Source organism: Grampus griseus, assembly GCF_964374135.1.
Source record: "Grampus griseus genome assembly, chromosome: 18".
Lineage (NCBI taxonomy): Eukaryota > Metazoa > Chordata > Mammalia > Artiodactyla > Delphinidae > Grampus > Grampus griseus.
In genome coordinates, this window is record NC_139012.1 from 67909211 (window position 1) to 67933919 (window position 24709).

Here is a 24709-nt window from a genome sequence, read left to right on the forward strand (position 1 = left end):
CAGCTTTGAACCTGGACCATCCAATCCATTCTCCATTACTGCAGCCTGGATGAGGTTTCTGAACAGATGCTATCATGTTGATCCCCCGTTTACAATGATTCACTGACTCTCCAGTGTCCTCAGGATAAAGTCCAAATTCCTTAACACAGTTTAGAAATATTTTACCATTTGACATCTGCCGATATCACCAACCTCAACCCTTGCTTCTCCACTCCAGCCGAACAGAACAACTTTGGGTTCTCAAACCCAGCCAGGTAGGCTTGCTACCCACATCATTCCTGCCACCTGGATATGCCTTCTCCAGTCCCAAGTCCCTTGCCTGACTGACCCCTATTCATCCTTCACATCTCAACTCTTCCCGATTTCCCAAGCCTGACTTTGGGGATTCTCTTCTGTGTTCCTCTAAATCCCTGCATTTATCCAATCACGTTGGATTGTAATTAAACCTGTTCATTCTGCCATATTTTTGATGCATACGTATCTTGTCCTGCCTGTGTATCCTAGCACCCAGCACAATATTAGCACATGAGAGGCCCTTGGTCAATGTTTACTGAATGAACAAAAAACTGGTTCCCAAACACAAGAGCATGCCCGCCAGTGGACCCTAAAGTTGTAGGCACAATGCCCTGTTCCTCACTTCCCATTCAGAATAGTCTGATCCCCCCATCAGGACACTGAATAAATGTTGAATAAATGCTTTGCAGACCAACATTTCAAAGTTGGTCTGCAAAACTGAGGAGATTTTCACTTGAAACCATTAACCCTCCCTTCTCCCCTTCACGTCTTCAAAGTCTCCCTGACTTTAAAGGACTCATAAAGCCCCCTCCACTCTAGGGAGACATCCCTGACTAATGATGCCATATTGCTTGCTCTCTTTCTCTCCTTCCAATCTTCACAGGTCCTCGTTCTGCATCTTACTACTTAGCTCTTTATAGTATAATATCCTCTTGTTCTCGTACTGTTTTATATTTACCCCATTCCCCAATTAAACTGTGGTTCCCCTCAGCACAGAAATTAGTTCTTACACTTCTTATTAAGTGTCTCATAGAATCTAGAATAATGCTCACTAAAATGGCTGTGTCTATCTATGTCTCTTACCATATACTTTCTGTTTACATCTTAAAATCTAGTTTCCCCTACTAGAGATGTTTGATCCTCTGTTGCCTAATCCATGTCTTACGGCTTCTTCACCCCTTGTATAGGTAATGTGTGTGTTACCCACACAAAGAAATGTTTGTTGTAGTTGATGACAACAAGGATGATGGTTTCTCTTCAATAAATATTTGTTGATTATTTAATTGATTTTCCATGGCAAATGCATTTCCAATCTGAGAAGAAAAAACCCACCTTTGTGCCCAATCATCTAATTAGTAGGGCTCCAGGAACCCAAAAATATCAGGTCCCATTTATCTTCTGCATTTGAGCTTGAGCATCTCCATGCACATGCCCAGGGACCCCAGGGATGGAACCCTCCCTGATAAGTTGCAGATTTTTACTGTGGAACATTTGCCTGTAAAGAATTATTATGTAATGAAGAGCACACATTTTGCTTAATTTAAGTCTACCTAGCAGAAGGCAAGTAGCATTTCACTACCCCAGCTGCTGATGCGTTCCTTGTAAGGATTGTATTTATTTTGAGATTTACAGCTGTAATGAAGACATTAAGAAATGAAGTCCTAGAATTCTGCTACAGTCCAAAGATGTCAGGATTAAATTTATGGTCAATAATATTCACACATCAACAGCCTAAGATAACAGACACTATCATCACTCTTTTGTTGTGTTATCTTGGGATCTAAAATTACTCGTCCTACATTGAGTAATGAAGATTTATAACCTTCCTCTTCCCTTACAGAAGACCTCACCTTCTCTAGATATATAAGCCTTTTTGTGGAGGAGACAGGCAGATGCAGAATGTGCTTACCCCATAGAACATTACAGCAATGGCAACTCTATTGATAAGAGAATTTGTCCAGAAATCCTTGGATCCCTGGTTAGTATTAATATCAGTATATTATAATAGCAATATCTGTTTTGAAAATAATGTTGGAATGTATCTGTAGCACTGATATTACTTTTACTTCTTTGATAAGTACCCTGCAATCTTTAAGGACCTAAAAACCTAGGTTCCTAGTCTTGCCTAAAATGGAGAACAAAGGGTAACATGATTCCTTCCTACTCCCGCCCAACCCCATTAATCATGTGATACCAGTGAGAACAACAGTAAGCTCTCCAATATTGCAGTGTTGGAGAGGACCAGGAAGGACCGTTCACATTGTACCCCAGGTGTACAACATAGTATACTATGTGATGTGAATTGATGCCCTCAGGTTATGCAACATGGCGGATGGGAATGTCTCTTTTCTCCAGGGAGGCATGCCTCAATTTACTTACATGCATTTGGAACCAGACCCTGAAAATGTATGCAGGACTAAGGACTCTGAATTCCCTCTTTTTTTCAGGTTAGCAGTTGCATTTCTCATGTATTCTAGCTAGGGACCCCAGGGAATGTACCCTCCCTGATACATTCCTCCTTTTGGCAGAGGAGCAACATTTCTATTAAAGACTTAAAGCAAGATTAATGGATAATAGAAAGAAATATAGATCTGACCTCAAAAAATGATCAGTACTGGTCAGTGCGGTGATGCACAGAGATGTGGGGCTGCTTGCCTAAAATCATAGATGCTGAGGGGAAAGTGTCCCAACTTTCCTAAACACTAGTTTATTTCCTCTCTACGTGTGTACTTAAGAAGATCAAATATCTTTATTACTTATTTCTCCAATAAAAATTTATCAACGAAATTCAGTATGTCCCTAACTGGGTCATCATCTTCCCTCCCAGATTTCCTTTGTTTGCTGTTGTTAGTGCATCAATACTACACTAGACACCCCAGCGTCTCCAACTCTTTTCTCTCCTCATTCCATGCAGTTGCGAATCATATTCATTCAACCTCTAATAGTATTTCTTGCGCCGTCCTTCCTTTTGTCTTTGTTGCTGCGCGCAGGCTTTCTCTAGTTGCGGTGAGCGGGGGTTACTCTTCGTTGCAGCACGTGGGCTTCTCATTGTGGTGGCTTCTCTTGTTGCAGAGCACAGGCTCTAGGCACGCGGGCTTCAGTAGTTGTGGCTCGCAGGCTCTAGAGCCCAGACTTAGTACTTGTGGCACACGGGCTTAGTTGCTCCATGGCATGTGAGATCTTCCAGGGTCAGGGCTTGAACCCATGTCCCCTACATTGGCAGGCGGATTCTAAACCACTGCACCACCAGGGAAGCCCCGTCCTCTCCTTTTTATTTTCATTTTCCTTCTTCTAGTTCATGACTTCAGTACCTCTCACCCAAAGGATTCCAGAAGTCCCAGCACCATCTCTCAATATTTCTTTCAAATTATGTACAGCATTGCTAGAGTAAACTTCAGAAGATGGCATCTGTCCCTAGCTCATAGGCTGTAATGACTGTCCACTGCCTTCCCCTCAAGCCTTTCACCTTCCTTCTCTTCACTCACCTTAAGCTCCAAGCTTACAGAACCTTTCACAGACACTCCATGCTTGGCTCACCTCCATGCCTTTGTTCAAGCTGTTTCCTCTGCCTGGAGTGCCCTTCTCCATAACTCTGAACGCCTACTCTTTACCCATCTTTTTTTCTTTTTTCTTTCAGTTTAAATGACCCCAAATTTCCTTGATCTTCTAGTTAGATAGAGCCTCTCCCTCTGCTGAAGCCCCATGGCATTTTCTCTCTCTGTGCTTCTCTTGTGGCACTTTTAACTTTCCCCATCCTAATTATTTTTATTTGTCAATTTTCTTATCTCTTCTGCTTGACTCTGAATTCCCTGAAAGCATGGACCATGGATTAGTTTTCCTTCTATCCCTACACTTGCTTGTGAACTAGGTGCTCAGCCAATATCAGATAAATGAGTGAATGAATGAATGAAACGTGGCAAAGGCAACCTCTTATTGAGTTTCACCACATATTATGTTATTTAATACTCCTTTAGTGCAACGTACTATGTATATTATACAGCTTCATTGTTCAGTGTGGCAACCACTAGCCACATGTGGTTATTGAGTGCTTGAAATGTGGTGTAAGTCCGTGCAGGGACTTGTACTTGGCTAGCTTGCAGACCCCAGATTGCAATTATCTGCCGATTCTGCATAAACCCATTTTTGCTAGAGAAATATCTTGTAGTCTGTTTGTTTCAGGTCAACATGTCTATGGCTGCCTTCATACTACAATGGCAGAATTGTATAGAAAGAGATAGCTGAAATAGAGACCATATGGTCCGCAAAGCTTGAAACAGTTACTATCTGGCCCTTAGCAGAAAAAGTTGGCCAATCCCTGGTTTGCACTTAAGAAAGTGATAGAGACAATGTAAATAATCCAGATTAAACTTTTTAAATGTGTCATATGTTTGGTCATTGCATCGTGAATAGTATAAAAAACTGAAGAACTATTCTTCCAGTACTCAAAGTCATTGACAAGTGAGTTCCAACATACATCTTTCTTGTTTTATGTAATCTTATTCATTGACTTAAATGAAAATATCTACCAACATTCAGGTAAGAGCTATATCCATTTCTCAATTGCAACTATAGATTGGCCATGGATGTAAGAGTTTGGCAAAAATCAACAAAAGTATTCTGTAAGAATCATTTAGCTATATGGGATATAGAGTGAAGAGTATTATGTATTCTATTATTATATATTCATAAATTGTGTACTACATGTTCTTTACATTTGTACAATTTATAATAAATATGTGTGTGTGTATATATATATATATATATATATATATATATATAGTTGTGAACATTTAGCACATCACTGGCTAAATTCCTTTCCTCACCTCATCATGTTTTTACCTCCCCTAGAAATGAGAAACTCCCAGTTGATTCAGTGAGACGTTGACCATTTCTTCTGTAGCAATATCATCCTGATATTCTACAATGTACAATGACAGCAACTCAGAGATCTAGGGACAGGATGAGTCTAAAATAAAGATTGGGTCAGGGCTCCTCTGAGAGTTTTTTCCTGAAGACGGGGCCTTAAAACAGCCTATTATTCATACTTTAAACAGAATTTCTGAACTGTACCCTTGGCTTCTCATCAGAGTTTTTGGCTTAGATTATTTTCTCTTGGAATTCCTTTTTTCTTTCCACATTCTCCTTTCTCTAAATTAGCCTGGAATCCTGCCTTTCAGGACTCCTAAAACATAGAACTGTCGTGATAGTCCCTGTTACAAGAAAAATTAACAAGCCGCAAACAGAATCCTTTGCTCCCACGGACAGCACACCAAGACTTCGTTGCAGTTTCAGCCTCTTTCGAGATTATGACCTTTATAGTCAATCGGAAATTTTGATTAGCACTAGCAAGGTAGTCTGCAAGGTAAGACCACTTACATTTCCTCCCCTCCAAGATGTCCAGGCTTAAAATAATTCTCTTTTCTTTGCTAACTTCCTTGCCCCACCCTCCTTCTGCCTCTGAAAGCCTCTCACTCTGTACGACTCCTGGGAGTATCTCTCTACTTGCAGATGGGATGCTCCCCGATTCATGAATCACTGTATAAACCCAATTAGATCTTCAAAGTTATCTTACTCTCTGTTGAAGTTTTGTGTTCTAACATCTCGCAGGTGACTTAAAGCTTAGACATCTCCTCCTAAACCTGCCTGGTGGAATGCTTCTTCCTTCTTTCCTTAACCTCAATCAAAGTTACATAAACTGAGACCGCAGGAGCCATCACTCAAATTAAACCTAGCCTCGGGCAAACAGTAGGTAAAAGACAACTAAAAGGATTACGGCACTTCTTGCTCTCAGCCAAGTTTTTCTAACCAGGCAGTGAAAGCAGGACCTGTTCAAGGCCATTCAATGCAGAAGATGGGTGTTAATGCTTTCATCATTTCTTCTTCTGAAGCGAGGTCGTTGAGGTCACTCACAGAAAATACTATTTTTTTCCTTATGGCACAGCTAATCCATCATCAGAAACTAAGTGATACTATATTACCATGAAGGCAAATGCATCAAAGCTTTGAATGCGTAGAACACTGTATTCTCTCATTATTTTCTAAATGAGGGAAATGTAAGCTGTTTATTTAAAAACTGCTCACTTCCCCTGAGCAAATGTGTTTTAGGCACCAATCAATGCTTTTATGTAATCATTTCAAAATTGGAGAGCCAGTTTAAATTACAACTATAATAAAAATTAATAGCGTGGCTTTTTTGCAACATTAGGCATCTGAAAAAAAGCATCCCTTGACTTTACCATGAGACTGTGTTACCAACTGATTTTAAAACTACCCTGACCATCTCCTGGTTAGCTCAGGCTGTCATTGACTAACACCCACCTTTCATCAGCTGACTATGCTCTTACCAAAACAATGTGAAGTCAAATCTGCTTATATTTTCTCAAACCAAGGAAATACAGGGAGTGTAATGTTTTAAATTAAGCAGGGTTGTTATTCTCTTAAGGATAGAAGAGCTTAAAAATAGTTGTACCAATCTAAAGAGCCCTTATTCGTGTATTTCACATATTAAAGTAGCACTAAATATTTTATTACATCCTTTTGGAAGTTTGGAAGTTAAGCAGTTACTATGTTTTCCTTCTCATGTTTTTCCAATACATCGTCCAAAGCGATAAGATTTCTAATGTGGAAGGAAAAGATAGATTGATTATGTTTAGTTAATGAATTGTTGCCTTGAAATGCTCCCCTAAGCTTATGAAATTCCTCCTTAAAACCGTTTAATTTATTAGAATGGAGCTCCATTTAGTAAATGGCTAATGGTCACATCATTCAATGCGTTGTATACAATAGCTAATGCTTGACAATGGGTTATGATTATGACTTTTATTATCTCATAGAAAGCATTTCGAATAATTTATTAATATTAATAACACTGATTAAATAAGAAGATGGGCTTGTATATCAAGGCTTTGCTATATAGGATGGAAATTTCTAATTCCAGAAAACAAAGACATATGTACATATACCTCCATATATGCATGTATATCTCTGTATATTTATAGATATGCATTCATATGTATAATCTGCAGTGACTTTGTTTTGCTCAAGTATAATTCACTTTTCTTGAATTAGACAAATAAAGCCAAAACAACAGCAGCAACAAAGACAATCATAGCCTCCTCCAATTGTTTAGAGTCTTGAGTTTCATGCTACCTGACATTTTCATCTTCTGGCAGCCCAATTTTCAGTTCCTCCCTCCTGTTTGGCCAGAAATGAAACCTTGACAACATGCCACATTCCCCTGAAATCTGATTATAAATCACATCTGTGTGTTTTCTCAGCAGCAGGCAGGAGCTTCATATTGGGTTGCAGAAATCTACACAGCTGGAGCTAAACTGTGATTTTATTCAAACACTGCATGAGAATTGGAGAATTATAGGCATAGCTAATAAATAGATCTCTGAGAAGAGATAAAAGACAAAAGTGGGGAAAAAAAGACAAAAGGGGGTCAAACAGAACAAAGAAACACAGGCAGAGGGATACAGTGTGGTCTCTGTGGCAAGTGTTGTACAGGAGACTGCTTCCTATCAAAATTCCTATCAGGGTGCCATCCTTGAGTTAAAGTTAACAAACACTGACTGTGCTTACTATGTTCTGGCAATGATCTAGCTCTGGTGATACCAAGACAAATGAGACATGGTCCCAGTCCCGAGGGAGCTTAGAATCTAGGAGATTTATACACAGTGTGGTGAGCTAGTGATGTACAGAATGCAACTAGGAAAGAGCAGTGGGACATGTGGCCAGAAATGCAATGGGATAGAGAATACACCTTGAAGGAGATGAAGCCTGAGCTGTGTCTAAAATCTCTCACATTGATGCATAATGGGAAGACCGCTGGACTTAGAACCAGAAGAAGATGGTTTGAGTCCCAGTTCTAACGTAATTGCACATTAGCTGTGGGATCTCTGGCAGGAATCACAGTAACTAACGGGCATCACCTCTTACTGTGTGCAGGCAGCCACTATGCTATAGACGTCAGGTGTATCATCTACATTGTGGGCGAGACCCAATTATTTTCATTACTGTTTACAGATAAGAAAACTGCATCCCAGAGGCATTAAGTTATTTGCTTGTGGTTAAGGAATGAGTGAAGTGAGTGGGTTTGAGCCACTGCTGTCAACTACCATTGCAGACTTAACTCTAAACTTGCCAAGACCTGGGTTAGATTTTTGTAAAATGGGGCTAATAATACCTGTCCTATTTAAGCTCGCAAAATCTTGTGAGGATCAAATGAAATGGCATAGTTGAAAGTGATTTGAAAAGTGTATATACAATAAAAATGCAAGATAGTAATTCTTTTTCCAGCCAGTGTAGCACTGAATTCTCAGGCACTGTCACCCCGTTAACATATGCAGTGGTTAGTCTCTCCAGCCCAGAGCTACAAAAGCTCTGCGTGAGAGGTCAGCATGTTTAACGGTCAGAGAATGTACCAATTGCTGATGCCTCCAACCACTGCACACATATCTGTGGACACAAACCATTCTTGCCTAGATCCTCCACTCTCACTATTGCAAATACTATAACACCTGGGGCTCATAGTAGTTACCGGGCACACCACGAGGTGTTGCTCAAGGAGAAGGCTTGCTGGAGGATTCCATCTGAGGCCTATACATCCGCCCACCCCCTTAGACCCAAGCGCAGGGCTGCTCCGGGAGAAGGAGCCATGAGAGCTCCTGGATCCTGAGCTTGAGCTTTTCACAGTTTGTGGAGTTCCTTTCTCATTAAGCATCCTAGGTTGAAGTAGGGGGGCAGTCGAGTATATAGTACCATGATATGGCCAGATCTGGGATGCTTGGCTTCTTGAGTTAACGAGAGAGAGGAAGGGAAGGAGAGAGAAAAGCTTTGAGGGCCTCCCCCCATAAGCAAAGGCCTCACCCATGGTCTTCTTCTGCTACATGGTTGTGGGATGAACATTTCAGAGCACAGGAATGATATCTAGAGTTTAAATGCTGACTTTCTATACATTCTCAGAGTTATACTGCCACATAGACATCATTAAGTGGTCAAAAGAGAGTGGGGGGCTTCCCTGGTGCCACAGTGGTTGAGAGTTCACCTGCCAACTCGGGGGACACGGGTTCGTGCCCCGGTCCGCGAAGATCCCACGTGCCGCGGAGCGGCTGGGCCCATGAGCCATGGCCGCTAAGCCTGCGCGTCCGGAGCCTGTGCTCCTCAACGGGAGAGGCCACAACAGTGAGAGGCCCCCGTACCGCAAAAAAAAACAAAAAAAAAGAGAGAGAGTGGGAGGGTGGCAGTTGGCTCCGTCTTCAAGTTCAGTGTTTGTTCCAGAGGCAGGATGGAGAATCAAATAGAATATTACTTTTTTAAAATCCCACCTTAAATGTATATAAATCTTGGCTCACTGCTTATTTCTAGCAGATATGTAATTGTGAGGTCTAGAGTTGACAGCAACTCTTAGAGCAAAGAAGTTGAATGCATTTATCAAATCTTGTAGAGTCTAGTCTGCAAACAACACACTAAACTCTTATATTTCTGAGTTAGGTGCTGTAGGGCAGTGCCTTTCAAACTTTAATGTGCATGTGAATCACCTGGGCGTCTTATTAAAATTCAAGTTTAGATTCAGTAAATCTGCTGTGGGGTCCAAGCTTGTGCATCTCTAACAAGCTCCCCAGATGATGCTGATGTTGCTGACCCATGGACCACACTTTGAGCAGCAAAACAGTAGGGGATGCAAAAACCAATAAAATAATATCTCTGCTCTTAAGGAGCTGGTATTTTCCTACAAGATAGACTATTCTTATATTAATGCTTCAAAATACCAGTGTGAAACTTCTCAGATTATATTTTTTAAATTATGGAAAAATATATATAACATAAAATTTACCATCTTAACCATATTTAAGTGTACAGTTCAGTAGTGTTAAGTATATTTATATTGTTGCTCAACCAATCTCTAGAACCTTTTCATCTTGCAGAACTGAAGCTCTATATCTGTTGAACAACAACTCCCCCATTTCCCCTTACCAAGCCCCTGGCAACTCCTATTCTACTTTCTGTTTCTATGAATGTGACGACTCTAGATACTTCACAGAAGTGGAATCATACAGTATTTGTCTTCATGTGATGGGCTTGTTTCATAACCTTGGCATAATATCCTCAAGGTTAATCCATGTTGTATCATGTGTCAGAGTTTCCTTTCTTTTTAAGGCTGAGTAATATTCCATTGTATGTATGTACTACATTTTCTTTATCCATTCATTCAGTATTTGTCAATGGACAGATAATTTTAAGAACCTTTGAATAATTTTCAAAACACAATGCCCAAAGGATTCTCCTATATATAATACTTATATTTACCTTGGGGTCTCAATTCCTCTCAAAAACCCAGTGCCAAAGGGTTATAAATTTTTAGCATTCTATACTGTCAGACGTTAGTAATCAGAACTTTAGTTTCTCTTGAATGTGATAATAGAATCACTAAAAGCCTAATAACATCTCAGACATTTTTAAGTATTCCAGAAATCCCTCTTGTGTCAATATTTAATATATAGTCAGTCACTATCTCGGTGATTTGCATTAATGGCATTTAACAGCTTACCCACAGGGGACCCAAGGAAGACAGCTGTTGCTTGCCTGGGTGACCCCTCCTCTGTCTGGGTACCAGGGCAACAGCTATAATATCAATTGCATCTAAGCAGTTAGGAATCTTGCTTAATATAATCTGAAGGATTCTTTAAGTTCAGAACACTGAAATAATTGGATAAGACTATGAAAAACTTATACAAAATTTACTAACAGATAATTTAAACATAGCTGTACAAATCAAATTATAAATAACATAGAAATTAAAATGTAGATCAGCTTGGGTAAACATTAATTAATCCTTTTTCCCTAGGACAGCATTTCCGATCCGTGTTCCTTGAAACATTAGTGTCCTTTTAAACATTGACAGGTTTGTGTAAAGAACATTTTCTCTAGTCAAGTACATTTGGGAAATACTGTTTATTCCTACCTCTTAGGCTTCTGGGTGAGTCTGGGGCCTCCCCAAAACAGACATCAAGACAGGAGTAGATGTGCAAGAAATTTATTGGGGGAACACACCACCTATGAGATAAAAAGGGGAGGAACTGGAGGAGGAAGGGAGAGCCTCCCGATCACGATGCTGGTCCGACGCCTGTGAAGGAGAGAAGGGAGAAAGGAGGGCTGCATATGAAGAGACCCTGACTATTGTACGGTGCTAAGAAAGTGTTCAGAAGGGTGTTTAGGAGACCTCTCTTGTGAATCCTCTTAGGCAGATGGAGGAATATGTAAAGACAGCAGAGCCCTGGATGTGCCTCTCAAAACAGCCACTGTGTTCCCCATTCTCATCTAAGACATGCCTTTTGTTTCAAGACCCTAATGACAGTTTTCCTGTATCATCTGGTTTCTTATACTGAAATGAATGTAAGAATTATGAAGAGAGTGAACTTTGTACAATACATGGATACCATATACTCTTACCTCCAATTGCGATTTTTTCCTTTTAAACTTATTTTATCCAAATGTACTTTGAAAAGCTTTATGCTTCCCAGCAATATCACTTTAGATTTGATTAACTTGAGGGCTAGTGATCGTCTATAAAAGGTATAATCCATTCATTCATTCAACAAAATATTATTGAATCTCTAGGATGAAGCCCGATGCTAGGAGGACAGGGATGAAATGTGTGCTCTAGGAGGGGAGACAAGACAAGTAGAAGCCAGTTATCATGAGAGACATTTACCCTGAGGCTGATGGGGTTGTGAGGCCAAAGGCTAGATCTAAAGAATCACCTCGGAGGTTGCCAAGCAGTAAAGGGAAGTGGGAAATGTTTAGAGAGAGAGATCAGCGTGTGGGAGGGAGTAAAGGAAGGGGGAACAAGGCGATCAGGGAACTAGAAGGGACTCGGCACGGTTAACTAAAGCAGAAGCTGTTAGAGCGGAGTGGGCAGGGTCTGGCTCATTCAAGAGCCTGCATGCCCCCATCTCATCCCGGTGGTGATGCGGAATTGAAGAATTCGACGCAGGAAAGAGATGCCATCAACTTCATTTCAGAAAACCCTGGAAACAGGGAAAAGGAAACTGAAGAGCCATCAGGAGGTTGCTACAGTGAGGGGTGCATATGAGAAATGACGGGAACGAAGCCAAGGCAGTGACAGCCGGAGCACGAGGACAGAGATGGATTCAGGCATCGGGAAAATAACCCCTATTACGTTTTCTTTCTGTGAGACATTCTACTTTGACGTATCATCTCAACGTTATGCATCTTTCCCAGCCCTTCTCTAGCCCTAAATGTCAGAACTGCCACATCACATTGTCCACTCCAAACAGATACGTCAATCTTCCCACTTCCCTGGCTCTTGCTTTCAGTGCTCGCCGGGGAGGAAAAGAGAGGAAAAATAAGGCTGAAATGAGATGCTATGCCATTATTTTAAAGGCCTAAATCCACATCACCCCTTTCTGTGAAGCAGAACACACACCGCCAGAAGGCCAGTGTGCCTCCAGGGCTACTAATCTGGAGATTAACAAAATTTCTATTCAATCCCCAGTAAGCACCACTCTCCCTCAAGGCCAAGTCTATTCTTGATTTGCCTACCAATCTTTAAAAGAAAGTTCAAACAGTGTGTTTTTGCTTCAGTTTTCCTTATCTTGTGTACTATGTAAGTGCTGCTGAAAGGAGCCATATATGAATATGTAGTGAGTTGAACTGTAGGATCCTGAATGATTTGAGTTTGAGCTGCATTTAGCATGGATATCTCCCAAGGGATGAATATGAGAGATTAGCTTAATTATTCTGAGGTCCCATCCTCTGGTAAAATTTTCTTTTTCTACCTCTCTGAGCATCTTCTAGGGCTAAAATATATGCTTGATGAGTGACTAAATCAAAACTGGACGTTGACATAATGGTATCCCTTTACAAAGTAAGCATCATTTCCCTGACTTAGAATTAAATGTAAATTACCTCTCAGAGTTACCCGACCAATTCAGTCCTCAACCCACTGTCTTTACTGCCTAGGGTCCAATAGAGAAACTAGAATAGACCGTGCTTGTTTACATCCCTTCACTAATCTGTTTAGGCTTGGAGTTCATCCCTTGCCAACTTATGGAGACCTACATGAGGAGTAAAAAGACAGGAAGGAAAGAGTCTCCGAGTAGCTATTTACCACACATGAAAGTCTCTGGATTCCTCAGAACACTTCATCCTAATAGCATGCCAGATTTATAAAACCAACACAGAAGCGTTCTTGAAATAAAGATGACATTTGTAATACTCTCAACTAAAATTCCAGGCAGGTGTGTCAGCCATGGAAATCAGTAAATAAGCCTAACACGTGGTCAGAAGGCAAGTTGTTTATTCTTTAGGAAGTTTAGACTATATTACAAGCTACCAATGTCTAAGAGAACCTCAATACATTTACATTCTAAAAAATATGTCATCTATATCATAGCAACACTAGTTTGACCTAACCTGCAGAAACCTATAAAAATCAAGACCAATTCTGTTGATCTGGAGATTAAGTTCTGAAAGCACTTCGGTTCTGAAACTTATCGTAGAGGAAGGACTGCGGGTGGTTCCACGAGAGACACGTGCATGTACCTGAAATAAGACCCAAAGCAAGTTCAGCACAAGCCAAGGACTTTGGTTTCATAAAATCTCATGTGGGCCACAGAAAACTTTCTAGTAGTTTTAACAGAAAGGAAGGAGCTGGCTGACTAGATGTACTACAATGCTGACAAGTTATAAATCTAGGCCCCTCCAAACTGATTTTCTTGATTTGACATGAAACCTTACTCTTCCATCCTCGCACCAGATATGCAATTTGTTGTGTTTTTAATTCTGAAATTACTATCACTCGTTAAAGCTTTAAATAGTGAGCCCAGGTAAGAGAATCTCAGGAGCTTACTTTGAAGCCTTGTACTTCTCCCTAATTGCTTGCTGAGGTCGGTGGTGAATACCCAGGCACACTTTATGTAGCTCACTCAGGCAAGGCACAATTTCACTTAATGAATAGCCTGTAAACGTAGCAAGGGTTTCTGGCTAATCAAAACAAAAGACAAAAGAAGAAAATTGCATCATACAGCTTTATAAGATATCAGAAATCTGAAGATAAAACGGTGAAATAAAGGAGATTAATCACTTAGTGAGTATCCATGTTCATCTCAAAAGAAACTGTAATCCTTCCTCAGAGTCTTTAGAAATAAGATATTAGGAAAAACAGAATTCTAAATTTGCTCACATTGTACAATTATAATGCTCAATTTGGGGACAGTTTATTCTCTCATGAGCAGGATTTTTTACTGGCCTCTAAAGGGCCTCTACTTACCTGTACACTCTATTTAAATAGCATATGAATGAGTCTTAGCCAAATTCAGAATAAAAACTAAGAATTCTAGAAAAATAAAAGTAGATGCCCCACTCTTGTAGCACAAAGTGAGCCTTCAGAACCAAATCTAAGGGGCCCATCTCTAATCTTGCCAACCGTCACAAGCCAAGAAGCAATGCTAACTGCCCTGTTCCTTTGAAAGCCTGATACAACCTCTGACCATCCTAACTGGACCCAGGTTATTTTACACAGAGGGGAAAAGTCAACATCTTTTGCCTTGAAGTGGTCAATGCTTATACTACAACAGCCCTCCTTGCATAAAGGTGGGTGTTGAGGTTTCCAGACCTGCTTCCATTCAATGAGCTTGCCACCACCATCCCCTTGACTTCCTGCAACCTCTGCTCCCCAGTGAGCTAAGCCACTGAGTCCAAGCCATGAAGACTGACCTGCAGTACTCAGCGGCACGTTGTAGTCTGCTGGCAAGGCAACCAGTTCCTTATTAAACTAACTCTCCTTCACAAGAGGCCAGCCCATTCTAAGCCTTCAGGGTTACTGAGCAGACTTTAGATAGGCCTTGAGGTTCATCTAGAAAGAAGCAACAAGCACTTACCCAGAAGTACCTGTTCACAGTATAGTTTGCCAGGCAGTAAGCAGCTGCAGCGATCAGTGAAGGAAGGTATTTCAAGAACGGGTCAGCTTCAAGGAGACTCAGTTCTGCTACATACTAAGCACAAGAGAGAAAATCTCATTGGAATTAGGAATTTGACTAAGGTTACAAGCAAACCTAGAAATGTCAAGGGGACAAACTGTGTCATCTTTGTTCAGTGTGCATCTAGTGATGAGCGCAGAAATAGATGCTCAAAATTATTCACTGGGTTAGTAATTGCTATGCCTGTCCATAACCAGAATAACATTTACGTTGTAATGAATTTCAAGTAAATTTCAAAACGGATAGGCAAGTATTTGGCCTAACCATACAGTATACGTGATGGGTTACTTATACTATAGTAGTGCAGGTTTATGCTGGTCAAGTAGCATTGCTCTGGCCACTGGAGCAGACTAGAGCCTTCAGCCAAAGGCAAAAATATGTCCATGTTAAAGCTATTAATTTATCAGGCAAATACATGCAGTTCATAGGCTAGAACAGTACCAATGGGAACTTATCAAATTAAAAGAAACATATTGGGAAATTTATAGAGACATCCTTATTACTCTTTGCATGGCATATAAATACCAGATATATTAGATCATTATGGATGGAAACCAAGTTTTCCAAACCAATACTTTAGTGCCTTCAACTAAAGTTTAGAACTCCAAATGACCAAATAGTGCTTCATTACTTAACAAGTTAGGATTAGATTAGAGCCAAATAGAGCCATATTTATCTTGTTCCCATTCTGTAAACCTAAGAGGTATTGCTTGTATGTGGTCTGTATATAACAAGAGAACAGTTTCCAAGCTTAAATTTTTTCTAAGACCTGGGTGATTAGACAACCCGTGTCTGCCAAACACGATTAATAGCAATGTCTCGTAAGCAAAAGTCATGTTCTTAGAATTAGTTCTCTTCCAGTTGCCAAAAAGCTTTTCTGGGCCCAAGGCAAAGAACTGAAAAGGAAGGAAGAACTGAAGGAGGCTGCTTTTTTTATCCATTTGGCACTGAAGTTCTTGGAAGTCATGTGGCCTACCTTGGCCAGGTTCTCAGTCCTGACACACACCCCTTGCCTCCTTAAGTACTGAAGGAGAAACTGGTTGGTGGTTGGCACTGTCAAGTCAAAAGCCAGGACCTTCAGGAGCAGGTGTTCCATTCTCAGCAGTTGTTGTTTTGTGTAGGTATCATCAGTTATAAAGACAAACTCATCTATTCCAGGTGGATATATTTCTTCATATTTCCTACAAAAGGGAAAGAGTTTGGGGAAGTAAAGCTTCGACCCTGTGCTCTCCCTCTTGTGCTGTCACAACCATGCCTGTCACATGGCCCTTGCAGACTTAAATATCACTTACAAATCACGACATGGTACAGGTGTGAAAAGAGGAGGAGCTTGTTTCCAGAACAAGAACGTGAGTATGACAAGGATATGTCGTACTTACTGCTACGAGATAGTAAAGAAACAATTTCCAACTGGGAGTTTTAGGTTTTGGCTTCTGGTATGCTGAAAGATTCTGAATGACAGACATGTGGGTGAATTCCTCTTAATTCTATAGACTTCAAATCATCTTTTGTTTTTGTTTTTGCGGTACGTGGGCCTCTCACTGTTGTGGCCTCTCCCGTTGCAGAGCACAGGCTCTGGACGCGCAGGCTCAGCGGCCATGGCTCACGGGCCCAGCCGCTCCGCGGCATATGGGATCTTCCCAGACTGGGGCACAAACCCATGTCCCCTGCATCGGCAGGCGGACTCTCAACCACTGCACCACCAGGGAAGCCCCAAATCATCTTTTGGAAAAGAATGTTATGTTGAACACATGGTAGGAAAAAACTCCTTTGGTCTTAGATTTTTTTGAAAGATCGTGTTCAGTTTTCTCTATTGAATTAGCAAAAGATGCTATGTATCCAAGAGATAGATAATGATACAATTTCACAGTTATTGATTCTTTGGTTTTGTTTCTCCTTTCTGTAGGGAAATGTTTGCAATATTTTAGGCATTAATAAGTATTATGTCTGAGACCAGAAGAATAGAAAGGAAACTACCATTCACTAGCAGGTCACTTATTTAAAAGAATATTAGCCACAACCTAGCCCTTTTCTACACAATTAGATATTGTTATGAATGATTGATAGTAACAGGGACCAGCTAAAATAGCTTATTCACTATAACCAAATAAACTGTGTTATTATGAGTCACTTGCTAGATCATGAAGAGAAGACTTTTATGTAACCAAAATCTCTTATAATAGGACATTTACTCATACTAGAATACAGCCAAAAGACTACACCACAAAATAGTTAAATTGGATCCTGAATTTGAGCTGATGGCTGCCTTAGTCATGATATTGAACTTCTTGTTAAGAGGATCTTAAACATCCAAATGGAAAAGTGAACATATGGTAAGACTCAGATTCTCAGTAAACACTGTAAAAATGATGACATTCTATCAAAGGAGGCATGAATAAGTTTTACTTATCGAGCACTGCATTCCTCCAATAAATGGGAACGGAAATCAAGTGTTTTGACAGGCTGAAGTTTCACATTATTTGAGCTGAAGAACACTTACGAAGCCAGGAGAAGAGCTGCTGTTCCTACAAGCTGCAGTTTCCCTCTCAGAACAGACATGCAGGAAAGAAACCTGTCCAGGAAGTTGACGGCCAGGTAGAGAGTCTCTGCCCGAAGCTTATATTCTTCTCCCACCTCAACCAGCCAGTCCACCAGAATTGTTCGCATGCCTTCTGTGATGTCTGGTTGTTTCCTCATGTAGTGCACTTTGGGCATGTGTCTTATCTGTTTGGGGAAAGAGTTTTGATATTCAAATAGTTGCTATGTTAGAAAGATTACACCACAGAACAGTTGCTATTTTAAAAAATCTCATGAGCAAAGGTTAGCAGGAAACTCAGTCAAGAGCCAGATAAATCTTTACCATGATATGGAAGAAAGTGAGAAATTCTGGTTCTGTAATGCAATTAGTTAACAGATGACTTAAAGGAGGGGAAAAATGGCAATAATCATTATCCCCAAGAGTGAAATACTTAACATACAAACCCTTTTTTTTTTTTTTTTTTTTTGGCGGTACGCGGGCCTCTCACTGCTGTGGCCTCTCCCGTTGCAGAGCACAGGCTCCGGACGCGCAGGCTCAGCGGCCATGGCTCACGGGCCCAGCCTCTCAGTGGCATGTGGGATCTTCCCAGACCGGGGCACGAACCCGCGTCCCCTGCATCGGCAGGCGGACTCTCAACCACTGCGCCACCAGGGAAGCCCCATACAAACCCTTTGAGTCAAAGAGAAATAGTCCAAATAACTGCTACTCACCTCACAACTATTATTTTTCATAAATGTTCTCATGTTTAGATGTCACAAGAATGCCATTCACTAATGGTTATGGCCAAGAGTGTATAACTATCTTAATATGAAGTGCTTGGGGTGCTGGCAATTGAAGGAGAAGTTGGGAAAACTCACTTCAGCTTCTCTAAGGTACTGATGAATTTCTTCAGCATATTCAGTCACATTTATCACATCTGTACCAAAATCTGATGCATCTTCAGACCGGGAGTAGAGAGATGAATCTACCAGCATAGGGGAAACTGCAGGGGGTTCAACAGTATCAGGTAAGAACATTTAATTTAAAAACTAGTTCCATCCACTAACCCTCTACAGGCAGTTGTGAAAATAGTTACTACTCAGGGTGTTCTCTTGCTAGTTATATGCTACTAAATGCTGCAGATGATTACAAAGACAGGGTACCATCAGCCACAGATGAGTCCCATTACCTGTGTTAAAATCCAGCAGGAAGTGAAGGTCTGACTTGAGTGTTCTGGTGTCTACTTCATAGGCATCCTCAAATGCCATCCCCTCTCGCCCTGTGCAGCTGTCTCTGTCGCCTTGCTCAGGCTTGTCCATGTACATGTCAAATCCTTGCTTGGCTGGCCCCTGAACCCCGCTGGCAGACAGCGCTTTCTTTCCAGCTGGAGGGAAGACATTTTCTGACCCAGAGAAAAACCTGAGTGCTGTGATCCCCTAGAAAAGGGTTAAGTTTCTTGTTAGAGGCCACCCCGTAGCCCTCATAGGTGCTAAGAACCCATGTGACTCAAACCAGCAGGCTGGAAAGATGAGAGGAATCTTAAATTGAAATATCTATGTCTGCAATTGAATTTCAGAAAATGAAGCTTCCCAAGGATGACTTTGCCCTTATCTTCGTCTACATTTGACATTTGGGAAAGGAGCTACCTAAAATTTGTCATCTTCCTCATGTATTTATCAAAGAGAACTCAAGATTATAGAAAAAAAGAAAAACTATAGCTCTCCTCCAAAGTGAACTAGGTACCACATGTGGATGGAAAATTGTAAATCAGTTTTTGTGCTTGTAGCATGACAGGCTTTTATACCAACCCAGCAAGGTTCTTGACACATAGTTACTGAGTTCCTATTGTCCTCCTTAAATAGTTAACTTTTAGTCAACAGGCTCCTGTAAAGGTCCCATTTAAACCTAGTTACTTAGAAACATGATGATTTTAGAAATGCATACTATGCATAAATTCTCCTATAAGATGTAGAACCTTATTATATGACATAATGAGAATAATACATGAGGTTCTGGACATTTTTTAAATACAGCCAATAGTATTTTCTCAGCAAATTAGATGTGGGGTGGAAGAAAAAGAAGGGTCAAGGATGACAAAGGTTTTGGGGTTGAATTACAGGAAGGGTGGATATTCCATTTACTGAGATGAGGAAGACTCTGGGAAGAGCAGTCTGGGGCCAGTGTTGGTGTTTGGTTTCGCCTAAGTTTGAGATGCCTACTGCATGATCCAAATGGAAACATCAAGTAGGCAGCTCACCATGTGAGCCTGCAACATAGCTGAGAGGTCCAGACTGGAGATAGAAGAAGGAGTCATCAACAGATAGATGGTATTTAATGCCAGGAGACTTGAAGAGATTGCTAAGGGAGTGCGTGCAGATTGAGATCAAATACTAAGCCCTGGCACACTCTAGCTTTTAGATATTGGATGAGGAAGAACCAAGATATTGAGGAGGTGTGGCCAGTGAGCTAGGTGGGAAACCAGGAGAAAGCCGTGTTTTCCAGGCTGAGAGAGAAGAAACTATTTCAAGGAATAAAGAGTGATCAATAGTGTCAAATGCCGCCAATCAGTCAAGTAAGGAAAGGATTAAGAATTGAGTCAAAGACAACAAGAGAAGAATTTGAGACAGAGTATTCATTCAACAAACACTTGCATGCTACCCTGTCCAGGCACTATTCTAAACACTGGAAATACAGCACAAAACCTGATGTGCAAAATCCTCATCCTGATGGAGTTTACAGTAGGCAAACTCTCAAGAAACACTGTCGTGAATGGGACAGTTGCTGCCAAGAGCTTTGTAGCTGAAAGGTTTTTAAGACTGAAAAAAAAAAAAAATCACAATATATTTGCATGCTTCTGGGTTTGACCCAGTAGAGAAAAGAAAACTGAGAAAGAAGAGCTGATGGAATGATATCCTTGAAGAGGCAAGAGGGCATCAGGTGTGCTGCACACATGGGGGTTCACCTTACATGAGAGCAGGGACACATGGGTCACGAAGCAGGAGGGGGATGGCAGAGTATATGATACATGGGAGCATGTGGAAATTCTCTTCTGGGTGCATCTATATTTCTAGGAAAATAGGATATAAAGTTATTAGCTGAGAGGAAGGGTGGAGATAGAGGCTTTGGAGGATAGAGAGAAGGGAAAGTATAAGATAGACGGTTTCTAGAAGAAGGTTGTAGAGGAATAGAACCGGGAAATGTAGAGGTAGTGCCTGGCAACATAGAGGTTAGCTAACGGTTATGAATTTAAAGTGAGCATAGGAGTAACTACCAATTCATGAGAGGTTTTAGACTTCAAGTTTAAAGAAGTAAACATCGCTAAGCAAATTAAGTTTGTTAAAACCACCTTTACTCAGTTTTTTCCAAAGCTTGTAACAGATTACTTTGGGTAATTTTCTCCCATAACTAGATGCCACCAAAACACAGATGCCTTGAACAGTCAGTAGATGAGTCAGTAGATGAGGCTTCTGACCTGGCCTCCATCATGGCTTTTTTTGGGGGGTGGGGGGTTCTTAAACCTCTCAAATTTTCTCACCTATACAATGGAAAGAATACCTGCCCACCTATTCCACTGTACTATTGCCAACTTCATTCCACTATAGATGTGCAGTACAGGCTTAAGGCACAGTTATGAGAAGCTTGCTTAATAACATACTTGAGGAATATTTTTTTTAATTTCAAAATTCATTCTTAAGGATCCAAACTCCTCATTCGCATTTTAAGTGTCTGAATTTGTTTACAGTCTGTTAAGGGAGGTACCTTTGATCAGTTAAGCACAAGCAACTGATATCAGATGGCCCATGATCCGTTTGCCTAACTGTCCTTTGTCCCGAGGAGAAGCCGACTTTTGAAGCATGCATTTGGAGGTAATCTAGTATAGCTGATCCAATCCTGATTCTAACACCATCACCAATGAGCTTAACAAAGGTTATCCAGGATGCTTCAGGCACAGCCTAGATCAATCTGAATACCACTCCAATCTGGAAGATCCCCAGTTCCGTAGTTTATTTTGGGGCATTCACATTTCCTTTTAGCCCAGAACTTAACTGACTTTACACATACTTGACCTAAACAGTACGTGTTATTTCCTTGATATTGGCAAAATAAGAAAGAAAATTATTCATGTTTCTAGCTGGAAAAGGGACCTGACAATGTGATCTTTAAAAAAAAAAAAATGTCCCTATAGTCCAGATTCCATGGTTGAATACTCAAGAAGAGTTTGGAGGTAAAATTTCAAGAGAAACCCACCTCCCACCAAGACATGAGAGCCCTTCTCAGCGAGCAGCCTTCCCGGCTCTTCTCAGGCATTACCTGGCCACAGGTCCTCCTGTACTGCCCATTCTCAGTTAGCACCCCTAGTACTGTTCTTTGTGGCGGATCCTGGCCAAGCTGGGCTCTGGTTATCATCTGACAGGCATCAGGACCTCGGGACACTGGAGCCAGCACTACTCCACTCTTGGAGCTGCTGAGATGCATAGCCTCAGTCTCCACAGGCTACTGCTAGCAAGGAAGGAGAAACAGACAAGCTGGTTAGTCAACCTCTTCCACCAGGGGCTCCAAGGATGCAGTGAATCTCCAGAAGAGAGAGCACTGTGACAGATATCTTCCCTGCAATTATTAGGGCTGAAAGGGCCTAAGCCACCGTGCGAGCGATCAAAGCTGCTTTGAACCAAAACAGTGATTTGAATCTCTCCAGGCTTTCTTCCAAGATCTGGCTGACAGCTGGTAGGAGAGAGAGAGACGTCTGACAAACCTCCAAGCCGAGACGCTAAGCCCCACGTTAATTGGGAGTCCAAATCTACAAGCCCGTGTCTTTCCGGGCTATTATGCTTATTCGTCACCCCACCAACCCCCTGCCTGCAAACAAATGACCCAGGATACATCACTGTGGGAAAGTACGTCCCTTTCCAAGTGATAAGCAGGGTGCTCTTCCGCGGCCCTCCTCCCACAAGTCAGAAGTCCCCAAAACCTGCTTGGAACCCACAGCGGGCCTCGCTCTTCTCCGTCTTATATCTTTATACATCTGTCTCAAACAATTAGCAAGTGCACACGAAGACTGGGAATGAGGAGCCGCCGAAGGGGGCGGGGCGGAAGGAGACAGAGATGTTAATAGATTCCAGTCAGGGAGCCAGAGTCCCAGCTTTGGTGGCCCAGCGCTCAGAGCTATTTACTTTCAACACCTCCTCCCCGCGTCTGTCAAATCGGCCAATCAGCGGAGCTCCTGGGCCTCGCGGGGCCGTTTCCATGCCAACCGCAGGGGGCGTGCGCGCTCTGAGGCCGCATCACTATGGCGTCCCCTCACCTGGCATGTTCTGGGCGGACGCAGGCGACTACTGGGCGTTCAGAGCCGGGTGGGGCAACCGGCGACGGGCCCCGGCTCGTCCTACCCGGACCTGCTCGGGCGTGCTTGGGCGTGCCTGGGCGGGCGGTCGCCGTGGGTACCTGCGCCTCTTGTGGCAGATGTTTGGGAGGGAGGAAGGAGGCCCACCCCGCGATGGCCGGGGTTTGGAAGGGACTGTTTCCTTGAACCCGTTCTCCCAACAGCCGCTAACTCCTCCCGCTAACGTCTTTTCCGCGGCCCGCTCCTGAGAACCTTGGCTCGGGAGAGCGACGCAGGGCCCTCGGGGCTGCGCAGGCCGCGGCGCCTTGACAGCGCCCGCCTGAGAGCGCGGCTCGCTCCCCTTCCCCGGCTCACACACCTACACCTCCTCCCAGAGAGAGGCCAAGTAGCAGCGAGTTGGCACCAGGTTTGCTCCGGGGCCTCTTAATTCGTGGTGGCGGCGTGTCCTCGGTCATTTTGGGTCCTTGCGCAACAGAGGCCGCGCCTGGCTGGCCCGGGTTTGGTGCATGTAACCTGGCAGGGCGGGAGAGGAGATCTGGAGTTTTAGGGTCACACGTGGTGCTCGCAGTCCCCACGAGAGGTTTTCCCCGACGGGTTCGGCAGCCACAGCGTGAAGCTGGTCCAGGAACGCGGAGACAGTGGCCCAGGAAGAGGAAGGAACGCGGGTGGCAGCAATGGGGCCTGGGACGTTGAGGGGGACAGTGGTGAGGCTCGGAACTAGGGGCTGGGCGGGGGGCCTGGCCACGTGGGGAGGGAATCCTTGGGTAGGGGTCCATGACAAGGTGAGGAGGAAGCAGGGGGCCTAATTTGGGGTAGAGGTGAGGGTAGGGAGAAGGGGCCCTGCCCACTCAGGAAGGGAAGAGAAGTCTTTGGAAACTAGGGAGGCCTGGCACCTGCAGAGGTAACTGGCAAGCCAGGTAGAAGAATCTTTATTTTTTGAAAATATTCGTGTGTGCGTACGCGCGTGCACACACACATATTACATATGTTACTGCTTTTGTCTATTTATTTTTTTAAACACCCATCCCAAAGTTTCTAAAGCAGACCACTAAAACCATTCAAATGGCCCTTTTAAGAACTGGTTAGTTATCACCTTATTTTGAATGGAAATGATTGTTAATCTTACCAAAAATTTTTTCTTAAGTATTTATTAATGTGTTCACCCAGTGAGCTGGGTATGCATTAATTTAATGGGAAAATTGAAGTATTCTACAGAAAGTGAGGATGAAAGTGTTTGTTTGAGTCAGATGTTAAGAGGCAGTTGGGAAGCATCTTGGAAATCAGTGCTGGATGCAGGAGGAGAGCAGAAATGGATTTTGTTTAATATGAAACTAACTTCTATACGTTTATCACCAACTTTCATTGGGAGGCAGCGATCCGATCCCTTTGCACCCTGCAATTCCTATGCCTCTGAATATGAAGGCAACACAGGAACTCTGGTAACATGTTGATTGTGACAACAGATGTAGGCAAGCACCAAATGCTGGGCTTTGCAAAAAGGTACTGCTCTCTGGTGGAGGAAAAGAGCCTTTCTGCTCCCTTCCTGCCTAGCGCTGCTTTTGGAAGTCTTCTTGGGACCCCTCCTCCACCTGATAACACTGTTGTGATTTCTGGGGACGCTGAAGGCCTCAGTGGTGGTGATCCACTTTGGACTCAGGAACAAGTTTTGCCAAGATCCGGAGATGCTGTGGCAGGACTAGAGTTCGTGCACTCACCGTGACCTGACCCTCTGTACATCCCTTTTGATCTGATTTCCTTGACAAAAGTGACCGAGAACCTCATACTCTGCCTTTCTTCCAAAACAAAGGAGCCAGTGCAATGTTTGTTCCT

General features: G+C 42.4%; 1 protein-coding gene across 1 annotated transcript; it reads right to left on the reverse strand.

Moving 5' to 3' along the window:
* Positions 1-13532: 13532 nt before the first annotated feature.
* On the reverse strand, positions 13533-22014 carry CCNA1 (cyclin A1; the record flags this gene model as incomplete). The annotated part of the gene is made up of 8 exons (XM_082675531.1): positions 13533-13584; positions 13892-14025; positions 14922-15035; positions 15997-16201; positions 17521-17744; positions 18417-18541; positions 18728-18974; positions 21850-22014. 8 exons carry the CDS (start codon positions 22012-22014, stop codon positions 13533-13535), a joined length of 1266 nt encoding a protein of 421 aa, XP_082531657.1.
* Between the last annotated feature and the right edge of the window lie 2695 nt (positions 22015-24709).